Here is a 25,725-nt window from a genome sequence, read left to right as displayed (position 1 = left end):
ACCCAGTGTCTCCTCAGAGAAAAATCCCCTAAATGCAAACACTTCACGGAAAAATAAATGCGTCTCGGATATTAATGGGAGCCGTCGGAAGTTTCTTGCTGATTCCCTAAGGCTACGGTGTCTTTGCCATATATAAGTCATCTTACATAAAGTATCTGAGCCGACAGAGACACACGTGACAATAACTCCTTTCAATTTATACCATTTCCTCACTGTGGACATTGTCTGTTGTTTGGAAAGCATTTAAGTGGGAAGGGAAGTGCCTGAGAAAAGCCTAGAATGGTACGCTTCGCACAGCACTGGAGTACTTACAAAGTAGCCTTTCGTGGTGGTGTCTCTTTGCTCCCACTGCTCTTTGGATCGACGGAGTTACCTGTCCCACGGGAGGTGCCCGGCAGGGAAGCGGTGGGAGAAAAGGTGGTTGGGGCACTACAGGCATTACGAGTGCGGAATGAATCATCTGAAAGGAATTCAAGTACAGTCAGACGTACTGAATAAGCAAAGAAAGAGGCTAACCTGGGGTTAATGACAGCTGACTTTTTTTCTTTTAAAATCAATTTTATCAAGATACAGTTTACGGGCAATAAACCACGCAGATCAAGGTCTGACATACGTACACAGCCATGAAGGCATCGCCACCATCAAGAGGGAACCCTGTTGATCCCTACCTCCCGCACTCTGGTCGCCCCGCCTCACACCGCAGGCAATCGGCCTCCTGTCACTAAAGGTTAGTTTGCATTTTCTAGAATTTTACGTAAATAGAATCGTACAGTATTTCTGTCTTCTTTCACTCGGCACAATTCGTTTGAGATTCATCCTGGTTTTTGCGTGTATCAAGACTTCATTCCTTTTTATCGGTGACAGATACGCCATTGTATGGATATATCAAAATTTGCTTATACATTCTCCTGCTGATAGACATTTGGATTTTTTCCAGTTTTGACTATTACAAAGAAAGCTGCTATGAACAAGTGTGTACAAGTCTGTGTATGGATATACGGTTTGATTTCTTGCCAAGTAAAAGACTAGGACTGGAACTGCTGGGTCACATACCAAGTGCATATTTAACTGCATATGAAACCGCCAACTAGTTGCCCAAAGTGGTTGTACCAGTCTGCATTTCCACCAGCAACGAATAAGCGTTCTGGAGAGCTGCTTTACATCCTCACATACACTTGATATTGTGAGTCTTTCTAATTTTAGACATTTTACTGTCTGTGCAGTGGTTATCTCCTTGTATCCCTCATTGCTTTTTTAAAAAAAATTCAGAACTTTAAAGTTCTTTTTTTTTTTATTTTTTTAACACTTTGTATTTATTTTTGAGAGACAGAGACAGAGCACGAGCAGGGGAGGGGCAGAGAGAGAGGGAGACACAGAATCTGAAGCAGGCTCTGAGCTGTCAGCACAGAGCCCGACGCAGGGCTTGAACCCACAAACCGTGAGATCATGACCTGAGCCGAAGTTGGACACCTAACCAACTGAGCCACCCAGGTGCCCCTACAATTCAGAACTTTAAAAACATTTTTTTTGGGGCGCCTGGGTGGCGCAGTCGGTTAAGCGTCCGACTTCAGCCAGGTCACGATCTCGCGGTCCGTGAGTTCGAGCCCCGCGTCAGGCTCTGGGCTGATGGCTCAGAGCCTGGAGCCTGTTTCCCATTCTGTGTCTCCTTCTCTCTCTGCCCCTCCCCCGTTCATGCTCTGTCTCTCTCTATCCCAAAAATAAATAAACGTTGAAAAAACATTTTTTTTAAATCAGTATTTTCTTGCTTTAATGTATTTGTCTGGGTCCTCAGTCTACAAAATTTTTAAAAAATGAATAAACAGTAACATATCATCTGGCGTCAAGAAATGATTTATAGCATTAGCAATAACACGTTAATTTTTTCGTTACAAGAACCTATAGGCATTTTTAAAAGTGGAGAACACAAAAAGAGTATGAAAATAAAACTTATCTATAATACCATAATTCTAGCAACTGAAGCAATAGTCTTTAACCGTCCTAATATAATTTGCTTCAGTCTCTTTTCCCTTAGCAGGCTACGTACGTGCACGCCTATGCGTATAACTTACGCAAATAAGGACCTCCTGTGCTTCCTATTTGATACCATACTTTGTGATTTCATAAATCTTTAACTATTTTTCTATGTAATCAAGTGGGGGTTTTTTTCTTAAACATTTTAAGGAATGCACAGAATTCTATCCGTAAAACTTTTTTTTTTTTATGTACACTGGACACACAATTAGCTTCAGGGTACAACACGGTGATTCCTCTATGCGCTGTGCTGTATCCCTGCAAGTGTGACTGCCATCTGTCACCGTGCTACACTACTACAAGGCCGCTGAAGATACTTCTGACTCTGTGCCTTGCTCACCCACCCCCCAAAGCCTGCACCTCCCACGCCCCTGCCCCCATCTTGCCCATCCCCCCCTCCCCGGGCAAACATCCCATTTCTAGTGATCTGTCATGAAACAGTGAGATAAAAGACATAAAATGTGGTAAAACATGTCAGAGTGTGTACCTTGGTATGATGTGATGAAAATGGCACTTTACCTCTGTCACCCTTCCTCCAACCCACAACCTTAGTCTAATTGTAAGAAAAACATCAGATAAATTCTAATAGAGGGGCGTCCTGCAAAATATTTAGCCAGTACCTCTCAAAACTGGGAATGTCACCAAAAACAAGGAAAGGCTAAGAAACCGTCACAGCTAAGGAAAGCCTAAGGTGAGCTGACAAGTGAATTTACGTCATGTTGTATGCTGGATGGGATCCTGGGTGGCTCGGTCGGTTGAGTGTCTGACTTCAGCTCAGGTCATGATCTCATGGTTCGGGAGTTCAAACCCCACATGGGCTCTGTGCTGACAGCTCAGAGCTTGGAGGCTGCTTCAGATTCTGTGTCTCCCTCCCTCTCTGCCCCTCTCCTGTTCATATTCAGTCTCTCTCTCTCTCTTGAAAAATAAGTAAACATTAAAAAAAATTTAAATATGCTCATCTGAAGTCATCTCCAAGAGGCTAGATGGGATCCATGCAAGTTTGAAGAACCACTTCTATATATATATACATATACATATATATATATATGTATATATACATACACACACATATATGTGTATATATATATGTATGTACACATACATATATATATGTTATATATATATGTGTATATATATATAACATATATATTATATGTATATAATATTTATATAATAAAAGTTCACAAACCCTTAATGTTCCCTCCCTTAGTATCTCCTAAAGAAATCGCTGACTTGCAAAGATAAAAGTAATGAATAGTTTTATTATTTATGGCCCTCACTTCAAGGAGCATTGGTAATTTTAGTTCAACACGTTTCTGTTATCAAATTCTTTCAGGTTTCTTATGCTACTCATAGTCTACTATATATATGGTATATGAATATCAGTGCTTTAATATTGGGACTATTTTCTCTTCTGGCAAATGAAAACATACTGTTTACAGCCAGTGGGTGTACATTCTTCATGAGAATAAAAAACACATAGTAAGAGGAAGACAGAATATTCAAAACACAACCTGAAAAGGACATGTGACCCAACTTTTAAAAGTTTCTGATCTCTTGAGTCGATTTGCTATTCCTCACACTAAAAAATTACCATAGCTCAATAACTTCCAGCCAGTATTTCTAAGGCAAAAAGTTACAACCATACAGTCATTAGCAATTTTTAGCAATATATTTTCCCTTATCCATGGTATCATTGTGTTCTATTATATAAGACAGAGGTAAGCAAACTACAAGTCTGTAAGCCAAATCTTGCCCGCTGCCTGTTTTTGTAAATAAAACTTTATTGGAACACAACCATACCTATCCATCATGTACTGTTTATGGCTGCTTCTACTCAACAGTAGAGTTGAGTAATTGTGACAGAAACCAATTTGGCCAAGAAAGCCTACAATATTTACTATCTGGCCCTTTACAGAAAAAGTTTGCTGACCCCTGGTATAAATATTCAAATATGTAATATTGTAAATGTTTGGCTACATATGATCCACCATGAAGCCCTACTCTTTTTAGCTTCTTTAAAAATCACTGCAAAACTTTTCATCTGTGCCTCAGGAGGGCCTCAGACTACGGAAGAACCTACTCGATTATTGCCCTTTCTTTCTTTCAAAAGTATTGAACTCTGGGGCACCTGGGTGGTTCAGTCAGTTAAGCATCTGACTTTGGCTCAGGCCATGATCTCTCCATCTATGGGTTTGAGCCCAGCGTGGGGCTCTGTGCTGACAGCATGGAGCCTGGAGCCTGCTTCGGATTCTGTGTCTCCCTCTCTCTCTGCCCCTCCCCTGTTCATGCTCTGTCTCTGTCTCAAAAATAAACAAACATTTAAAAAAAATTAAAAAAAAAATAAAGTATTGAACTCTGAGTCTTGACGGTGAAAACAAAATGGCATAGTCAAGAATTTTCTCAGTTGCTAGGGAAAAGTTTAACCATTTAGGCCTTTGATAAAGATACAAGTTTAGGGGGAACACTGTCTCCAGAAATAAAGAGGTCATGTAAAGAAAACAGTAATTCATTAAATTTAGCAATTATTTTTTTAAAGAGCTCAGATTTCTACTTACCAGTTAGTGAAACCACAGAAGTCTTTCCTAACCCTGAGACGGAAGGTGTATATCCTACTGTAGAACTTTTACTAGAAAAGAATGTGAAATGGTTTAAAATACAAGAAATTGGCTTCTGTCACCCTAGTCATTAGGCACTTGGTCTTTCTAAATCTCTTTTAACGCTTTCCTCTACCTCTGGTGGAAGCACAGTTGCTACTTTTACTTCTCAATTTATTGCTTACCATGCCTCACAACAACTATTCTTTCTGTACCTTAAAAGCATCTCCTTAAACTTGCTACAGCAGAATCGGTTTTTCTTTTGATGCTCAACTACGACAGATAATACGGATACAATTTTCCTGGAAATAACTTCTCTTCAGTTGTAATCTCTTTGCCCATCTCAAGATCACTCTATTGATTAGGAAGTCCAGATAGATCTATTGAGAACGTCCAAAAACGTAGCTGAAAAGCTAGAGTAAGCTATCTTTCACAAAAGAAAGACCTATCTTTCCCATGCCATGTTATCTTTCTTGACAGATGCTTTTAAAGACATTTACGTTGACTTCAAGTTATTTTCATTGATGGATACGCAGCTCTTACATACTGTATGTGTACAACATTTATAAAAAGTCAGGGTCACAGAATTTATGCTGACTCTCTCCTCGTCTTAACTGTTGATCGTTCAGTGCGTGGGGCCAAAGGGGAAACCAGACACTCATCTATCGTCAGAAGAATTGTTGTGATCACTTTGCCACAAAAACACACTAGTACTTCTTTACAGAAGGAAACAGTAGCAACAGCAAATGGACGTCCACCTCTACTTAGCAAATGGGACACGTCCGCAGCCACTCAGAAGTTGAGTGGTGCATATGACAGACAGAGCACCGCCTCCCTCATAAAACAGCGTATGGATTCCATGATGCTATTATACGGCACCATGGCAGAAAGTCCTCCTAGAAAGCCAGAATACCCATTGTTATACAAACTGGCAGGCTACAATTTTTTTCATATAAAATCTTTACAGAAGAACCCTTACAATCTATTGACCTATTAAAAAAAAAAACAAAAGTAACCCTCATTTTATATAGTGTAAATATTTCACGTAAGTAAAGATAGGTAACTAGCAAAATCAAATTGGGTTAGAACACGAATAGCTGACATGCCATACCTAGCACACTTGTCTAAGTTGCCGTATTTCGCATGAAAAGCTTGATTATTAAAAGACTGGCTTCGGATCAGTTTGGATTTCTTGATTTCTTTGCCTGGAGTAAAAAGCAGAAGGAAAACGCAGTTCATCCTTGGCTGCCCTATGCCCATCCCCTGGCCAACTCCCCCCGCCCCCGCCCCCTTTCGTGAGGCACGGATTTGTCCAGCTTCCTTTCCTCGGTTGAGCTAACTGGAGTATCTCTTACCCCTACTGCTCAGCAAGAACTCCCAAAACACTGAATGATAGAAGGTAAAAGGTGTTTTAGAAGAATACATCTCCTCTAGTGGCGTGGCTTTCCCTAGAACTGATTTTATAAAAGGGGAAAAGGAGACACAAAAAGAGGCTGTTTCTTACTTGTCGACGGGGTGCTGGTTCCGGAAGGTCCGGGAACAGAGATGGGGATGCTCTTGGGCAGAGTCGTCGGTGTCTTGGTGTCTCTACCTAAAACAAACTCTGTTTTCAATGCTGTAATTTCCTCTGAGCTCTTAATCTCCATAAGCACGCAAGACAACACAGAGAGTATGTGTCCTACTAGCTAAGAAGCGCTCTTTCCCAAATATGCTGCATTTATGTATCTACATATTTCAATCTCAGCTGTCCAGTGACCGATTTCACAACGGCACTGCTGTTGTCAGACTTTAAGTTTCCCTGTGAAGGATCTGAACCTTCACAGACTCCCAGCATTTATTCATGTATTCCTAAACCGGTGCCACATGAAACAGCCAATGTTTGAAAACTACCTTTTAAAAAATGAGAGAAAGTGGGCCAATTTTCTGTCTCAAACTCTGAAAATCGGCGTGGTCTGTCAGCACGCCAGGACGCGACACCAAGCGTGTAACTTAGCGGTTGAGACGTGGGAAAACTACTTACGTTTCTTTTCAAAGCTTTTCTCACTCATGGGCCTCCCATCGCTCTGTTGCTTCTCTTTCTCTAATTGTTCCTGTTATCAAAACAGTGTGTTAGCAGGAAATGGTAAGCACAGGTAGATTGATAAAACTCTTCTTTTATTTTTTTTTAAGGCTTATTTATTTTGAGACAGAGACACAGGAGGGACAGAAAGAGAGGGAGAGAGAGAAGCCCAGGCAGGCTCCACGTTTAGCACAGAGCCCGATGTGGGGCTCGATCCCACACACCGTGAGATCATGACCTGGGCAGAAATCAAGAGCCGGACGCTTAACCAACGGAGTCACCCAGGTGCCCCAAACACTCTTCTGAGAAATTACTCCAAGCGTTACAGATACAAATACAGTTCACAAAAGTGCCTTAGCGAAGAATTCTCTTTCCAAACTACTATCTGAAGAAGTCAAGGTTCTTTCAGATCTGAGTTCTTTTAACAGGTACAGAATTGTGCCCTGGGAGGTCTGTCAAGCTAAAACAATGAGTTTAGTATCATTGTTACAATGGGCCTTTCTCTTCTAGAAGGTATGTACCAATTCTCATTGGCAAAATGTTGCTTATTAATGGTCATCTCCATTTCTGATGGGTAAGTGGCAAAGTAAAACTTGTCTTTAAAAGATTGAGAAAAAGAAATGGTGTGTTGGGATATTTTTTAATGGTTTACTGAAGTGTAACATATGTAAAGAAAGTGAAGAGCTCAGTGAATTTTCCCAAAATGAACACATATAACCACCTTCCAGATCCAGAAACAAAATGTTACCAAAACTCAGTTTCTCCCCAAAAACAGAACAGGGAGGCAGGAAAATCAATAAACATGCCAAGTTCTGAGCTAACTTAGCATAACTGACATGTAGAAAACACTACACCCAGGGTGCCTGGCTGGCTCAGTCAGAGGATCTTGATCTCGGGCTCATGAGTTCAAGCCCCACACTGAGTGTGGAACCTCCTTAAAAGTCAAACAAAAACCAAAAGCCAAAAGACAACACTACACTCGGCAACTGGAGAACACGCATTCTTTTCGATTGCACATGTAATGAAAAGCAGGGCGAAACCAGACAACAGATTAAAAAATTTCTACTTAGAACCGGTCTCCATAAAAAAGAACCAAATGGAACTCTCGCAGTGCAAATAAGACGCGTAAAACTGAAAAACAAACGTCATTAAGTGGGTTGCAAGTAGTGTTGGCTACTTTCCCCACCTTTTCCTCGATTATCTTGGTCACATTAGTCACAGCTGGCTTCGAGTCCACTAACTCTGATGCCAGGATCACCTGTGGCTCTTCTATCGCCTGATTTTTGTCTTGGGTTCAGCTCACTGAGTTCTAAAACTCAGCGTTTAGAGCCTGCTTATGCTCTGCAGTTTCTACTGCTGGCCGTCCTGAACTGTAATCTTTGCCTCCGAAGGCTGCTGAAGTCATGCACTTGCTTTTTCAGATCTCCACTGACGTGTTTAATCTCACAGAACAGTTCTCCACAGGGAGAAAATATAAGGAAGAAGTCAATGGGAATTTGAGAACTGAAAAATGCAGCACTGGGAATAAAAACACTGGATGGGCTCAGCAGCTCAAAGAGGACAGGAAAAGTCAGTGGCCTTGAAGACGCATCAAGGGAAGTTATTCGCTCTGAATAACAAAGTGTAAGGAAAGAAAAAAAAAAAAAAAAAAAAAGGAATAAAACCTCATGGACCAGTGGGGCAAGATCAAAAGATCTACCATCTGGGACCGAAGACCCAGAAGTAGAAGAGCGAACACATACTTAAATAATGGCTCAAACCTTCGCAAATTTGGGAAATGATACACATTTACAGATTCGGAAAGCTCAGCAAATCCAAAACAGATAAATTTGAAGTAAATTATGCCTAAACACATCAAAAGCAAACTGCTGAAAACAAAGCATAAGAGGAAAGACATCTTCAAAGTAACCAGAGGAAAGCAACATTACGCACAGAACGATAATCCAAAAGAGAGCTAATATTTTATCAGATGCTATGGAGACCAGAACGCATCTTTAAAGCACAGTAAGAGAAAGGTTGTCAACCCCGAATGCCATATCCAGTGAAAATGGCCTTCAGGGGCAAAGGCAAAAAACAATATGTTTCAGGTAAGGGAAAGCTAAGAAAATATGCCACGAAATACCTGCCCCCCCCCCCCCGCCAGAACAACCAAAGCCAGTTCTTCAGGCCAAAGGGAAAAAATAGCAGAGGGAAGTTCAGACACTTAGCAATGAATGAAGAGTACTAGAACTGGTAAAAAATAAGAAAGTAAACACAGGAGTTTACGCTCTTAAATTCTTCAAAGATACAGATCACAACTTAAAGCAAAGATTATTACACTGACTCGTGGGGCTTTCAATACAAATATAATTCACGTAACAACTGTAACATAAAGGGCAGAGAGCTCTGTATCATCGTTGAATGAATTAGTACACTATTAACACTTAGTAGACCTTAAAGGGTTAAGTGTATGGTATCCTCTCGATGAAACCACCAAAAAACAATTCAAAAAAAAAAAGAAAGAAGGAAAAGAGACAGAGAAAGAAAGGGGAAGAAGAGACAGAACACCAACCACTAAGGTAAGAATGAAACAGAAGTTATCACCATGGATCCTATATATATATTAAAAGAATAATATAAGAGTATAAACAACTTTATGGGAACAAATTTGACAGCTCAGCTAACAGAATTCTGGGTATAGGAAGCAAATTATCAAGTTTACAAAAGAAGAAATAAAAAATCTGAACAGCTTTGTATCTATTAGTAGTTGAATCAATTACCAAAATTCTTTACAAAATTAAAACTTTGGGCCTTGATAATTTCACTAGTGAATTCTATCAAACACCCAAGGAAAAATTAAAACCAATTTTATACAAACTCCATCAGAAAACAGAGGAAGAGGAATTAAGAGGAAGTGGTAATACTACACATTTCATTTTATAAGGCCCACAACTGTAATATGAAACTTAAAAGTCCCAAAAATGACAAAAAAGGAAATTATAGACAATTTCACTGTGAATAGAGATGCAAAAGTCCCTTTAAAAACTAGCCAAGAATCCAACAATAGAGAAAAGGATAATATATCATCATCAAGTAGAGTTTATCCCCAAAATACAAGATTGATTTAGCATTTAAAAACCCAAGGTAATTTGGGGTGCCTGGCTGGCCCAGTTGGCTGAGCATCCGACTTCAGCTCAGGTCATGATCTCTTGGTTCATGAGTTCGAGCCCCGCGTCAGGCTCGCCGCATGTCAGCGCAGAGCCTGCTTTGGATCCTCTGTCCCCCTTCCCGCTGCCCCTCCCCCACTCGTGCTTTTTCACTTAAAAATAAACATTTAAAAAAAATAGCAATAATTAAAAATAAAAAAAATACAGTGGCTTAACAGGATAAAGAGTAAGCAAACATCATTTCTATATATGAAGAAAGAACATCTGACAAAATTCAATAGTCATTCATAAAAACCCTCAGCGGACTAGATATAGGAGGCAACTTCTGCAATTTGATAAAGGGCACCCACATAAAACCTCTTGGTAACATCATGCCGAATGGTTAAAGATCAAGCTATTTCCCCCTAAAATCTGTAAAATGACAAGGGTGACTGCTCCTGTCACTTTTATTCAATTGGAAGTGTTTCGTTATACTTCAGGTCCTAGACTTTGCAACCAGACGTAAGAAATAAAAGGCATAAACACTGAATAGAAAGAAGTAATCTTGTTGTACCTAAAGAGGATATAATGGCTCATGTAGAAAACCCTATTAAATCGAAAAACAACTCTAGAACAAATACAAGGTGAATATATAAAAATCAACGGTAACTGACAGCAGTGAAATTCTAGGAAGTAAGATTAAAAATTATAATTCCATTTATAATAATGACAAAAACCATAATATGCCCAGAAATAAATTGAACATAAGACCTCCTTTAACTCTACACTTAACACTACCAAAATTACATGGAAAAAAGTAAAGATTAAATAAATGGAGTGGCAGACAATGTTCAGAGATCAGAAAATTCATTGTTAGGATAATTAACACAATTCTAACAAAAATTCCAGCGGGCTTAAAAAAAACAAAAAATTCCAGCGGGCTTTTTATGTAAATGGATAAACTGATTCTAAACTTTGTATCAAAATGCAAAGGGCCTAGATTGGTCAAAGCAATTAAAAAAGAACAAAGTTGAAAAACTTAACCTACCTTATTTCGAAAATTACTATAATGTCACAGTGATAAAGACAGTTTGGAATTGCCAAAAAGATAAACGTGTAAATCAGTGGAACAGAATAGGGAGTCAAGAAATAAACACATACGTATATGGACATTTTTTTTTAAGATGCTAAGGCAATTCAATAAGGAAGTTTTCGATGAATAGTGCTAGAATAATTGAATATTCAGATGGGAAAAATCATATAAACTAATTGAAGTGGACCACAGACCTAACTGTAAAACCTACAACTAAAATTTCCAGAAGAAAACACAGCAAAAAGTCTTTGCAATTTTGGGGTGGACAATGGATTCTTGGAACAAACAAGCATAAACAATAAGAGAAAAAAATGGTAAGTGGAACCTCATCAAGATTAAAACTGCTCTGCAAAATAAAATAATCTTTCACCATTAAATAAGTGAAAGATAAGCCACAGACTCAAAGAAAACATTCATAAAATGTATATCTGACAATGGAGTAGTACTGAGCGTATAAAGAACTCTTGCATCTCAATAAGATGACGACAACCACCCATTTAAATATCTGAAAACAGGGGCGCCTGAGTGGCTCAGTCGGTTGGGCATCTGACTTTTGGTTTCAGCTCAAGTCATGATCTCTCAGTTGTGGGATCAAGCCCCACATCCAGCTCTGCACTGTCAGCGCAGTGGATTCTCCCTTAGAATTCTCCCTCCCTCTCTCTCTGCCCCTTCCCTGTTTGCATGGGCATGTGCTCTCTCAAAATGAATACGTAAACTGAAAAAATCTGAAAACAGACTTCATCAAATAAGAGATAAGGATGGGCAATAAACAGAGAGATGTTCAACATCACTAGACATCAGGGATATACAATTTGAAATCACAATGAGACACGATTATATACCCGCCCTATCGAGCTGAGAGGATGTGGGGTAACTGAAGCTCTCCACCACAGCCGATGGGGACGTAAAATGGTACAGCAACCTTGTAAAACTGTGTTTTGTTTTGTTTTTTTTTTAATTAAGCAAGCCATACCATCCAATCCAGCCATTCCATTCCTAGGTATTTCTGCAAAAGAAGACTTCTTCATAGGCCCAACCAGAGACGTCTTCATAAATGGTCACAGCAGCTTTATTTCTAATATCCCCAAACTAGAAGTAACCCAAGTACTCATAAGAGGTGGATAAACACGGGGCGCCTGGGTATGTCAGTCAGGTAAGCATCCGATCCTTAATTTCAGCTCAGGTCATAATCTCATGGTTCATGAGATCAAGACCTGTGTTGGGTTCTGCACTGACAACGTGGAGCCTGTTTGGGATTCTCTCTCTCTCTCTCTCTCTCTCTCTCTCTCTCTCTCTCTCTCTCTTTCTCTCTCTGCCCCTCCCCTGCTCACACGCTCGCTCTCTCTCTCTCAAAAGAAATAAACATTTCTTTTTAAAAAGGGTTTCTAATTTAAAATAAAAAGAGGTGGATAAACAAACTGTGGTAGGTCTGGAATGTGGACTACTACTCAGAGATAAACAGGAATGAACGACTGAGAACATACAGCAGCGCGGATAAATGTCAAAACAATTATGCTGGTAAAAAGAGGCAGGAACAGAAAACATTATATGTAAACAAACTTCTATAAATTCTAGCTGCTAGCTATTTATAGATAGAAACTAGATGAATGGTTTTGGGGGAGCTGAGTAGAACGTATGGATTTCCAAGGGGCCCGGGGAAGCGCCTGAGGGAATGGAAATGGCTGGCATTTTGGTTGTGGTGATGTTTTCATCAAACTGTACCCTTTCAATATATCCAGTTAATTGTACGCCAATCATACTTCAATAAAGTAGTTGTTTTTTAAAGGTTCTCAGATGTAGTTTGCGTTCTAGTTCGCAACAGAGATTTCAAAAAATCAGGAAATTATTGGGTTGCATAACAAAGCACAGCTAACACTGGTCAGAAAGAAGTGTGTGTGTGCCCACGTGCAAACGACGTACCATTTCCATAAGTAGTAGTTCTTCTCTTTCTTTCTCTTGATCCAACAAATCTTTTTCATAAAACTTTTTCTGAAACTAAGTTTAAAATGAAGTTACGAAACACTACGATGAGTTCCTGCCAATTTTTATATTCTTTGAGCATAAGGTAAAGCCTGGGCTTACCGCATCCATAGACATTTCCATCCTGTCCAGCTCTAACACGGTCTAAAAGCAAAGTTGTGAAAAATTATTCGACAGGAATTAAATTAAGCCAAACAATCGTCTCTCCAAAAGACTCCTTTTCCAGAGGGAGGTTCAAAGAGGAGACTTCTCCATTCTATGGGAAGGCTACATTAGAAAACCTCTCAGATTCTTCCCAATTCTACATGGTACTTTTCGCCAACCTCCTAATGCCAGGCTCCATTTATGCTGCTTGTAAAAGACTTTAACCTTAAAGAGAGCAAGTCTAGAGGGACACGTTGGACACTAAACACACACAAATTAGCGAACTTCTAATAACCCCAGGGCCACTCTTCTCTGAATCTTCAGAAATACAAGATAATTTTTGAATTTTTTAAAAGAACTTTTAGCTAAATATATACGAAGCAAACTGTCATTTGGGTTAAAATCCTTAGTTCCTTTCCGTAGAAATGTTTGATCATTATGACATTCTAACCATTAAGGAAGACTTCGCCCTGAAAGTATTTCTCAATTTAGCATTTCTCTTTCAGAACACATTAGTCTGAAACAAATCATTTTAATGAAACAGCGGTCCAGCTGACCCAGCATTGTGACTCTGACAGAGGACTGTACTTCTCACTATGATGGTCCAGATAAAAGTCTATTTATACAGACTCATGCCCGAAGCCAGTGTTGCACACAGAATATTTATTTGAAGATTTTTTATGCTGAAATTCAGGAAGATATTGTAATTTATGCCATGAAATTATCCCTTTTAAATAAAATTGCTTCCCACCTTAGAAACTGACTAGCATAAGCCATGCCATTTTTATCCCGAAGCTTTGTAGAAGAAGCTTCCTCAGTGGTTCCGTTTCCAAGCCCTCAGTTTGATAAGCATTATACTATAGAATTTTCATGGGATTGACTGACTTCCTCATGTGACACACACTTACAGTAAGGTCTAGTCTTGTAGATTAGTAATCCATTAATTCAATCATTTTTGTCCCTATTTATGGGGTTAGTTTATCTTTTGAGTTAATAAATTCTGCCAAGAAAGTCACTCGTGCTCTTATGTTTATTATTGTGAAAGTTAACTCTGTTGCCTAAACTTCTGTAATTAAATGGTAAGGACAGAAATATCTGGTAGAAACAAATACATATAATACATACATACACGTATATACGTATACTATATATAATATGCTTTTAGATTTAGGTGCGTGTCCAGACCCTGGGTATTTCTGGTTAGTTTAGCTGGTAAAAGAGGAACTCACACTTCAGTAAAACAAGAGTATACTAATTAATACTAAATTATCAAATCACTGTATTAAAAAGTTCCTCATGTGACATCTGGCAATGATCTCTAAGAAAAAAAAACAGAAAAAAAAAAAATAAAGGATTCTTTTTTTCCCCTCACCATCAATGCTAAGTTAAAAGGCATTAATAAATTAATTCCTCTCAGTATAAAGAAATGCTCAGAAACATGTATCCTGAAGTTCACACTCAGACTGAGAGTAACCACTTAAATTTGACTTAATCTTACAAAAATATGAGTTACACGTTCAGCAAAAAGTTTTGAAAGACTACAAAGTATTTTCAGGCATGACTTCACTAACCCCAAATTTTTGCTGCTTGCATTTTGTAACATCAGCAAACAATCCATGTGAGCCCATGCTAAAAATAAAAGAAACAAACAAACCCATAAGACATGATGTCACATTCCTGAAAAAAGAATGCACTCAGGGTAAGAGATCCATATTCCAGCCCCGGCTCAGCCACTTGCTAATATGATCCCAAGCAGACATTTACTACCTGTAGGCCTAGAGTTTCTGCAAAATCAAACAGATCTTGAAGGCCCTTCCAGGGCTAAATTTCTATGAAGTGTGACTTTCCCAGTTGGATTATAATCACTTATAAATCAAGTCTGGTGGATGAAGTATTCATTATTAGTTGAACAGTATTTATTAAGCACCTCAAATGGGCCAAGCGCTCTCATGGTGCTTATATTACTAGTAATACAAGTTGAATGTCCAACTGCCCCATGAAAGGAACTTTAGCCGCTGTAGCACACGTCAGCCAAGTCCGTTACCAACACTACTCTAGCAACGCTATGTTACCATATTGCTATCGTGTCAAGCTAAAACACGGAAGCTGTGATGGACACTGTCTTCACGCAAGAAACGCCACTGGTGCGGCAAGAGCGATACTTACTCTTTTTACAATAGCCAGAACATCTTTATCTTTTTCTTGACAGAGGAGTTTCCTCACACACATTTCTAACTGCTGAAGCAGATGCTTATCTGCAGGGATCTTCAGAGTAGATTTCACTTTGGGCAACAAGTAGCAAAGTTTCATTCTGTAATAAATTAAACAGTACTTACTTTTGAACGAGTTCAATAACTAAAAATAACAGTAACGCGCGAAATGGAAAGAAAATTCAAACTTCGGAGAGCCTGGGAATTTAGCCTGTAGCAAACGCTTACGGGGTGGCTGTTAGGAGTCAAGCATTCGTTATTCTGGGTGCTGAGACACACAGTGAAAAAGACCAACCAAATTCTTTGCTCTCCTGGAGCTCACCCTGTAGTATGGGGTAAGGAAGAAAGAATAAGGAAACAAAGTATCTGTCAGAGAGTGGTAAGTGCCATGGACAAAACTAAAGCAGGAAAAGAAAAGGGAGAATCAGAGGAGGGGCGTTAGTTTTAAAAGACAAGGTCACAGAGAGTTTCAGCGAAGGTTTCGCTGAACAGATAATATTTAATCAAAGACTTATTAAAGAAAATTAGGGAGTAAGTAACGTGAACATCCAGAGAAGAGCATGATGGACAGGAGCCTGCCGTATGTGCAAATGACCTATAGGGGGAGCCTGACTTGGGTGTTACCCCAAATTGGCAAATTGACCCAAACTGGCAAAGAGGCTATAGTGGGTAGAGCTGAGCAAAGGTGAGATCATCAGGAGACCTCAAAGTGGCAACAGGAGGCCAGCTCGTGCAGGGCCTTGGAGGCCACTGCTCGAAGACTAGATTTCACTTTGAACACCGTAAGAAGCCGTGGAGGGTTTTACGCAGAGGAGGGACGTGATCGGGCTTAACGTGATGGAAGGATCACCTGACTACTGGTTTGAGAGCAGACCGTAGAGGGTCGAGGACAGAAGGGAAACAACAGAGGAGGCTCTAGCAGTCATCCAGGTAGGAGACGGCGGCCGCCTGAGCCAGAGTGGTAGCGGTCAGGCAGCGAGAAGCGTTTGCATTCAACGTATTTTGCAAGCAGCAGTGCGTGCTGAGGAACCGCGGTGGGGTGGCAGGAAGGAGATAAGGTTTTGATCCAAGCAGGTGGCAAGAGGAGATGGTCATGTGCACGGATGGAGAAGACCTCAGAAGAGGCAAGGGCAGGCGTGGGTGCGGGACACGGCGGGGATTTACTTTCGGGCAGACCAAGTCTGAGGCGCTTGTTGGACAAGCCACGGAAATGCTAAGTGGGCAGCTAGCTCGACGCGTCTCCTGTACAGGAAGGACACCCGTGCTGGAGACATACAGTCAGGAATCTTCAGCACACAGATGACATGCAAGCCAGGAGACTGGAGAGTTCGCCAAGGCCATTGAGTGCAGTCTGAGAAGAAAAGGCAAAAGGACAGAGCCTAGGTGCCATCCCAGTCTACACCGCGTGGATAAGGCAGCAACACACAGACGGAAGAACGCCAGAGAGGTGAGAGGCAATCCGGGGCAGTACAGAAAACCTTGCCGGAAAGAGGCAGTGCAGAAAGTGTTCTGCTTTGCTAAGCTACTAGTCTAGTGCTCTGCCGGGGCTGCTTTCACAGAGCGATGCCAGGCAGTTGCCTACGTTTGGGCTGCTGTATTCATTCATTCCTCTGAGTGCTCTCCAGATACTATTTTTTTTACTTCTACGCCAAACCCGAGACAACCAAGTCCCATTCCTAGAGTTTCTAGGCCAACCGGTCTACTGAGCCCGCAGTCAAGGATTCTCCACATACAAAAATTTGCTTTCTATTCAGGCGAAAAGGCGAAGGAGGCTCTTCCTCTAGAATACTCAGCTCCATTCATAGCAATAATAGTCTCGAACTCATCTGAGCTCACCATGGATCCTGGTGATGCTTTCTCTCAGTTAAGGGGCCCCAGTTACCCCAAAGAGAATCATTTGCATTTCTGGCAAAGGGGAAGGCTCCGTTGAATACCAACGGTCTTTCCAGCCTCCACATTGTCTAGGCTCCGTGAATGCAAGTTTTAAACACTGACGTAAGGAAAAACAAAAACAATCAACAGTCTATGCACACTTCATTCTTTACAACTCAAGGCAAGTCTCGAAAACATACATTCAACAAAAGCTACAGAAGTGGTGATTTAACTCTGAGAATCCTGGGTCCGTGCGATTATAAAGATTTTATGATTAGGTATCACACACCCTTCCTGGTAAGCTAAATTCTTCATGTACATTATCTCAGGTATTTATCCCTTGGAACCCCCTATGAATTAGGTGCTAAGGAAATCCATGTGCAGAGAGATTATGTGACTTGCCCAAAGACACACAGGTAGTATAGAGCTGGAAGTCAGCTCAGGCAGTGTGGCTCCAGAAACCCCTGTCCTAAGTGCACGATCCCACCACTCTTGCCTGTGATGGCTTTCGTTCTATCTACACATCTCTGCAGAGCTGGGCAAATGCTTTCGTCTCCAAAAGCCAATTAATATATGGTATTGCTGGACCTGTTTGTTTGGCGGTTACCCAGGCAGAAGAGTGGAAACCGAAACAAATTGCTATGCAATGATCTCTTACCCCCAAAATAACCAAAATTCACAGAGCAATGTTCAATTAATCTTCATTTGGTTTTTGAATTGACAGGTTGCTTTCTCTTAGGGTCAACTCTATGCTTTCAGTCTCGTTGACCTGGGTTAGAGATGATTTCATTTCCTTTCAGGTTTGTGTTTTTGTTTTAAAGTTTTTTTATTTATTTGAGAAAGAGAGCGAGAGAGAGAGCAGGAGAGGGGCAGAGAGAGGGAGAGACAGAATCCGAAGCAGGCTCCTCGTGAGCGCAGAGCAGGATGCAAGGCTCAATCTCGTGAACCGTGACATCACGACCTGAGCCAAGATCAAGAGTCAGGGGGTGCCTGGGTGGCTCAGTCAGTTAAATGTCCAACTTCGGCTCAGGTCATGATCTCGCGGTTTGTGGGTTTGAGCCCCGTGCCGGGCTCTATGCTGACAGCGTGGAGTCTGGAGCCTGCTTAGAATTCTGTGTCTCCCTGGGGAGCCTGGGTGGCTCAGTCGGTTAAGCATCCGACTTCGGCTCAGGTCATGATCTCGCAGTCCATGAGTTCGAGCCCTGCGTCGGGCTCTGTGCTGACAGCTCAGAGCCTGGAACCTGCTTCACATTCTGGGTCTCCCTCTTTCTCTCTGCCCCTCCCCCACTCACACTCTGTCTCTCTCTCTCTCTCTCCCAAGAATAAAAACATTAAAGAATGTTTAAAAAAAAAAGAGAGAGAGAGAGAGAGAGAGATGCTTAACTGACTGAGCCACCCAGGTGCCCCTCGTTGCCGTTCAAATAATTTTTGTCAACTGCTTGATAAGTAAGTGACAATTCATCACAGCGGGAGCTGCTTTTCTAGGGCGGACTTCGATTTGCAACATGTTTGCAAGTTAGATTCATTAGTTACTTAGCACAGATAAGATGCACAAAATACTGAAGCCAATGCAGTGGCATTTTCTGTATTTTCTTACACTAAAAATATAAAACAAAAACCAATCTCTTGATTGCCTCTAAAAATGGACAGATCTTTGCCCAAGCCAACTTGGAATTATTTTTTCTTTAGTCTTAGAAGATCCATAAATTATGAATATCTGCGCAAATCCTGATGCCAATGTGTGTATCCAAGCGGCAGGAGAAGACTGCCAGGCTGGCTTTCACTACTGCTCTCTCAACCCAATAAACAAAAGACCTGAGACACCGTGAAAAGCTTCCAAGTCTTACTGAGGCTCATCAACTAAGACTACTAGGAATTTCAAAATAAGTATACATTATTTACTTGTTTTCTGATTGACCATGAAAAAGATTTTGCATGTTCTTTACAGTTGGTAAGTAGATAAATTATAGTAGATAAATTTAAACATACAATTTTTTTCAAGTATTTCCTTGGATTGGTAGCATACCTCACATTTGCCACTGGATCGTGTGTCAGTTCAATAGCAGGTAGAAAGAAGTATTTACAGAAAAATGATTTGGAGAAGATCTCTATAATAAATTCACAGGTATCCAAAAATCGAAGTCTATTCCAATAGCTTTTTCCTTGGCCCAGTTCTAGAAACAACAACAAAAAAGATAAGTTTAATCTTTCCTACGTGAAATGATATGTGACAAAATTAGACACGCAAAACCCGTGACAAGTTTTTTTATATCCACAATTTGCTTAGCAAATACAAGAGATAAGAGAAAAAAAATCATACATACTAAAGATCTGTGGACTCCCAAAAATAAGGACATCTCAAAACATCTCAAAAACCAGAAAAAAATGTATTAAACATTGCATTCTATTCCATAAGCATTTATTAAGTACTAAATAACTATATCTACTATTTTTTGATCACCCATTACGTGCTAAGTACTCTATACATATTATCACATTTAATCCCGAAAAACAATCCAATGGGGTAAGTATAGATTTATCCTCCTGAGAGGAGGTTCAGAGGTTGAAGTCACAGAGCTGGTAGGCGTAGTGCTGGAATGCAAATGAAAGTCTGTGTAACTTCGAACTCTGAACTTCTATTTGACCAATCAAATTAGTTGTTTTCTTCATTTCCATAGAAATGCTCTGAAGTGGTTAAAGTCCTATGTAACACTGTTTTACTGACAATAATTCAGGTAAACATTTAAAGGATTGTTTTCTCCCTATTCCACAAGTGTTCAAAAGCAAAATTCTTAATATTTAAAGCCAAGCGGACTCTCCTTTCAAAATAAAACTGATGCTAAATGTGAGGTTGTACCTCTGAGAAATGAAAATTAAAACAGAGTCAAAAAGAGAAAGCTTAAGGGGCGCCTGGGTGGCTCAGTCGGTTGAGCGTCCGACTTCAGCTCAGGTCACGATCTCGCGGTCCGTGAGTTCGAGCCCCGCGTCGGGCTCTGGGCTGATGGCTGGGAGCCTGGAGCCTGTTTCGGATTCTGTGCCTCCCTCTCTCTGACCCTCCCCCATTCATGCTCTGTCTCTCTCTGTCTCAAAAAATAAATAAACGTTAAAAAAAATTTAAAAAAAAAAAAGAGAAAGCTTAAAGTATACTGAGCATAATTTTTCTTAAATGGAATTTGATACACTCTTAATTTTTTGAAAAATGGTGATCCAACTTAAAATGGTGAAGTCCAATAACCAGAAAATCCCTACCTACTACCTACACTGGATAACAGAGTTCAATAAAAGCATTAAGACACTATGGTCAAAACAAGTATACAATAATTAAAAATTTACTGGGGCGCCTGGGTGGCGCAGTCGGTTAAGCGTCCGACTTCATCCAGGTCACGATCTCGCGGTCCGTGGGTTCGAGCCCCGCGTCAGGCTCTGGGCTGATGGCTCAGAGCCTGGAGCCTGTTTCCGATTCTGTGTCTCCCTCTCTCTCTGCCCCTCCCCCGTTCATGCTCTGTCTCTCTCTGTCCCACAAATAAATAAAAACGTTGAAAAGAAAAAAAAAAATTTTTTTTTTAATTTACTAAGTATATATAAGTATGTGACACTCTTTCTAGAATTAACACATTAACTAAAGGTTTCTGTCTCAAGTTAGCCCTTAGCAAATTAAAAAAAAAATTTGCATTTGTTAACTGATTTCATTTTTTTTTTTAATTTTTTTTTTCAACGTTTATTTATTTTTGGGACAGAGAGAGACAGAGCATGAACGGGGGAGGGGCAGAGAGAGAGGGAGACACAGAATCGGAAACAGGCTCCAGGCTCTGAGCCATCAGCCCAGAGCCCGACGCGGGGCTCGAACTCACGGACCGCGAGATCGTGACCTGGCTGAAGTCGGACGCTTAACCGACTGCGCCACCCAGGCGCCCCCTGATTTCATTTTTTAAAACATTATGAACCCCATAGGCTTACCAGATTCATAGTCATGTATGCATCAACTCTATTCAAGGGAACTAAAAAAAGTCCTTGCATTCTGCTAATATTTAATATAAAAACATAAAATGCTACATTCATGGAGACTCAACTCGTATTTTAGTTCCAAATGCTATTTCATCAGGGTAGAAACTGGACTTTCACCATAAAGAAACATTATTTTCATTTTTCAAGTGTAGAAACTCACTAAAAAAGACCCAGAGTAATTATTACTTTTGTTCATCACAGAATAATCCTATCTTAAAGATTTCTAAAACAACCCCCAAAAATTAACCTAGAAAACTCAAATACAAACACACTCCAGATACTTACCAACATCAGCCTAACTATTCATGGCAAAATGATACATGCAGTAAGTCAGAACTAACTAAGGCCACTTTGCTTACTTTCCGTTTTTCAAAGTGAGAGGCAATGATTACTTACGTTCAATTAATTTTTGAATGACCTCATGTCTCTGTTCTTGTTTACGATTATAACGTAGAAAAATGCATAGCGTTCGTGAAGCTGCCTTTTGGACAGGTAAGACATTCTTAAAGAAATAAGAAAGACAATTAAACCAATATAATAATACACTTTTGCTCCACAAATCAATTTTCGATTGAGGCTAAAAGTAAGAGCAGTGTTGGGGTGCCTGGGTGGCTCAGTCGGTTAAGCGTCCGACTTCAGCTCAGGTCATGATCTTGCGGTTCGTGGGTTCAAGCCCCACAAGCCCCGCATCGGACGCTGTGCTCACAGCTCGGAGCCTGGAGCCTGCTTTGGATTCTGTGTCTCCCTCTCTCTCTGCCCCTGCCCCCTCGTACTCTGTCTCTCTCTCAAAAATAAGCATTTAAAAAAAAAAAAAAAAGTAAGAACAGTGTGGTCCACCTCTCAAATCCCTGTGGAAGTGCCCTCATAATTTAATGTCAATACCACTCAGGCATATCAACTAATGTATCATATTACAAAGTTAATTCAGTTTGGCACAGTTTCCAAATCATCCAAATCTGATTTATAGGATGACTCTCGTTTCTTTGCCACTTCATCTTAAGTGACATCCTCCCCAAATACATCTCGGCCACCCATTCTCTTAGCCATTCCCTGGACCTTGTCACTCATTTATTCAGCAAATACTTGCAAGAACATACCCTGTGTCAGATACATCATCAAAAATGTGCCACTTCTAAAATATAAATTTAGAGATCCCATGATCAGATATACTTTGCGATCCTTCTGGCTTGCTTCTGACTCTTCGAACTCAATGTCATCACTGAGATCCCTGGTCCACACCACAGATGAAACTTAGAATCAAAGGGACACCATGTCCATAACTCTTACTAATGTTCTATACTGCTTTGTCCTTTGAATTTCTGTCACACCGCTGGGCAGAATTCATTAATTTTAAATGAATTCAATTATCTGTCTTTACTGGGTTTGGGTTCCAACTACGTATCAGAGAAAAATCTCTCAACCAGATCTATTATGCCCAGTATAAAATTCACGTACACCATCTTGGCTTACGTATCAATACTATAATATTTAACTATTAAAGGTTCAGACTCGTACAGTGGGGATCCTTGAAATTCAAGTAGAATAAAACCGCACACTGCTGCCTTTCTGTATCTTTAAATATTTTTCACAACAAAAGTAGGGGAAAAAAAGCTTATGTCATTGCTCAAAACCTTCCAAAGACTTCCCCTGTTTCAGAGAATACAACCTGGATTCCACATCATGGCCCTCAAAGTGTGCTGTGCTGTGGACCCAGCCACCCCTCTACCTCACGTCTCTACCACTTTCTACAATGGCTTCCGTCCTCACGCAACCACACTATTCCCTTTGCCTGGACCACTTGTCCTTCAGACATCCACAGAGTAATTCCAGTACTTTGTTCAAGCCTCTGCATGAAGCACACTTGATCAGAGAGGACTTTTTCCTGACCGCTCTCTCCACAACAGATCCTACTACTCTCGGTCACGTTCCTCGCCCTCTACCCTGCTTTCCCGGTCTTCACTATACTTTTCATCCCTGACGTACTATATACGTATGTTTGTTTACCGCCTGTCTCCAACAGAATCTAAGGCTCCGTGATAATAAGTTCCTTATCTCTTTTGTTTGCTGCTGTATCTTGGTACCCAGAATAGTGCTTGGCACATAGTAAGCTCTCAATTAATTTTGCTGAAGGAATGAATACTATGACCATTAGTATGGAATTAAAAATACAAATTCTTTCTTTTCTCCAGAGAATACTGACACAGAATAATGTGTCCTCTTTGATCATGGAAAACGTGCTATGATAATCACGTATCTCCTTTTAAGTGTGGAGTTACTGTCTTGTAAAAGAAAATAGTAAAACGAATCTCTCAGGCTTCCAAGTAGTTTGTTCATACTCTATGTTGCAACTCGTCTCTCCTTCCTGATAAGAGAAGCTAAAACTATGGAATAATTATGTATTCTTGGCTTTGGAAATACAACATGCCTACTGAATAATCAGATTGAGGTCAACAATTAAGATCAAACTTCACAGCATTTACTCAGCCTGTCTTATTATCCACCTCGCCGCCACCACTGTAGAACGCAGGCTCTGTTAAGAGCAGGACTCTGTCTTATTCACTCCCTTTATCCCTAACTCTTGGAACAGGGCCTGACACATAGCAGGCACTCAAATAAGTAATTTCTGAATAAAATAATTAATAAATTCTGCTCAATTTGATGTGAAATTTCCTATGTGGCACACTCACGCATTGTCCTCTGGTAAGGAGTCATTGTTGCCAAAATCATTTCTTAAGACTGTTAACGTCTATAACATAACCTTCATCTTCTAGGCTTTGCTTTGATGAATGAAATTAACTTCTAGAAGAGGTAGTTCATGAAATGTCTATTTTTTTTTTTTAACTTAAGTTGAAAATGACACCGACCATGTTATTTTTCTTTTTAATCTTTGAGGCTAAAACGGATTTGGGGTTTCTGAGACGGCTATTAGATTTCATTATCTCCCTTTTATTGAGAACAATGAGAACATAAAGCACTTTTTTTAGCAGCTTCTAAAACTTATACGTTATATGGAAATTTCTTATACTTCAAAAATGGTAGGAAGACATCATATTAAATGTACATATTAAATGTACAGTGAACCGGGGGTTCAGCAGACCTCTCTGGAAATTTTTGTAATAAAGGTCAACAACTCACTCTCTGGGGGATTTGAGTACAAATCTTTTCTTTTTTTTTCCTGCTTTTGACTCTAATTTTAAGGCTATCCATCATAGACCACCATGTTTTTAATATAAGCTTTATCTGTTACATAGCCATCTTTCAGAGGTACTTTAAAATAAAAAGTAACTCCTCTAAGATTGAGGGGCTTACAAGATGCCTTGGCAACACGGCATAGTTAAGGCAGGCTCTGAGGCCATGACACATAAAAGGTATATTATCAGAGCAGAAGGTACTTAGCAGTCAAGATCACAGTCTCCTGCCAACCTGCCTCTTGAGAAGAGCTACATCAAGTTTGAAGTGAGTCTGTTCACACTCTCCTTGGCGACATATGGACAAAGGGTAAGTGAAGGTACCACCTGTTCATTCTTTATTCCAGCTATACAGACAATGTTCAAAAACAAGCATCAGTGGAGCACAGAGAAACTTAAGTTCCCCCTTCAGAGACCTGGCAAAAGAACATCCTTCTAGGACAAAATGGAATAAATGAAGTTTGTCGTACTACTTTGAGAACGTGAAGAATCTGGTAACTCCAAAATCAGGTGAGAGTTCAAAAGCATTAGATAAAAGGTACCGGGCTCACATTTGTCATCACGATCGTGAACATTCTTTGCAAGAAACGATAATAAATCTGATCACTGGATATGATGTGTGGCAGACAGGCATATTTCTGCAGTAGCTTCTCATGAGTTCTCCATTTTAAGGAGGCCGCAGCTCGCTGCTCGGCGGCTGTGAGTGCCGGAATCAAGTCAGGCAGAGATGACAACTGAAAAAGAAAGCCCATCAGAGGATGGATGATAATAAATCCACCACAGCATTCCAGAGAATTCTTCAGTCTTACAACACACTGGGGAGAGGGACATTCTCGCTCACTTCACAACTTAGGATCTCGGTTGTCACAGGGAGACCGTTATCCGGCAAATTCAAGTAAGTATGTTTTTAAAATTCCATAAGTAAAATGAACAGTTACTGGAAACGAAATTCTGAAATAGAGAATGGGCTCACAATCCCTCTGACAAAAGTAAAATTTGTTCTACTTCACTGTTGGAAAATTGTGACCTTCCAAATTCCTTCTCTTCTGTCCTCACCAGACGCTATTCTTGGAATAATAATTAATGCTAATAAAAACTGAAAATGTGAACGTAACCTCCAAGGGCAGTAAGAATCACGGTAATACAAGAATTGGAAAGGAAATTCAGGCTGTTGAAGCTCCAAGAGACATGTATTTACTAAGCACTTGTTAATATGGGGCAGACGCTATTTTAAATATTTTCCATCCGTTCTCTCCTTGTTCCCTACAACAACTGTGCGGAGTGAGATCATGTTTGTAACATTCAGGAACTTCTTTGATACAGGACGTTTACCTTATTTTCTTGAACACTGCTTTCTCCACCGGTAGACATAAGTTCAAGGATTTCTGGAAGATGATCTATGAGAGCATCTAGTACCTTTT

At 40.2% G+C, this 25,725-nt stretch overlaps 1 protein-coding gene across 6 annotated transcripts in view; it reads right to left on the bottom strand.

The window, feature by feature from the left end:
• PPP4R4 (protein phosphatase 4 regulatory subunit 4) overlaps positions 1-25,725 on the bottom strand; it is a 110,221-nt gene that overhangs the window by 11,217 nt on the left and 73,279 nt on the right. For 4 of the 6 annotated variants that reach the window (XM_040478135.1, XM_040478136.1, XM_040478140.1 and 1 more), the window contains 12 exons: positions 25,637-25,720; positions 24,856-25,038; positions 21,513-21,618; positions 19,138-19,285; positions 15,196-15,340; positions 12,988-13,029; positions 12,826-12,900; positions 6,649-6,718; positions 6,133-6,219; positions 5,740-5,833; positions 4,590-4,660; positions 313-460 (listed from right to left, as the gene is read on the bottom strand). In XM_040478135.1, the coding sequence (XP_040334069.1) occupies positions 313-460; positions 4,590-4,660; positions 5,740-5,833; positions 6,133-6,219; positions 6,649-6,718; positions 12,826-12,900; positions 12,988-13,029; positions 15,196-15,340; positions 19,138-19,285; positions 21,513-21,618; positions 24,856-25,038; positions 25,637-25,720 (1,253 nt within the window). The remainder of the gene's footprint in view (positions 1-312; positions 461-4,589; positions 4,661-5,739; positions 5,834-6,132; positions 6,220-6,648; positions 6,719-12,825; positions 12,901-12,987; positions 13,030-15,195; positions 15,341-19,137; positions 19,286-21,512; positions 21,619-24,855; positions 25,039-25,636; positions 25,721-25,725) is intronic. The other 2 variants (XM_040478137.1, XM_040478139.1) reach the window with 2 other exon arrangements.

Source organism: Herpailurus yagouaroundi, unplaced genomic scaffold, assembly GCF_014898765.1.
Source record: "Herpailurus yagouaroundi ecotype Mexico unplaced genomic scaffold, PumYag 141, whole genome shotgun sequence".
Lineage (NCBI taxonomy): Eukaryota > Metazoa > Chordata > Mammalia > Carnivora > Felidae > Herpailurus > Herpailurus yagouaroundi.
The sequence above is the reverse complement of the archived record's forward strand: the minus strand, read 5'-3'. Positions and strand labels throughout refer to the sequence as shown.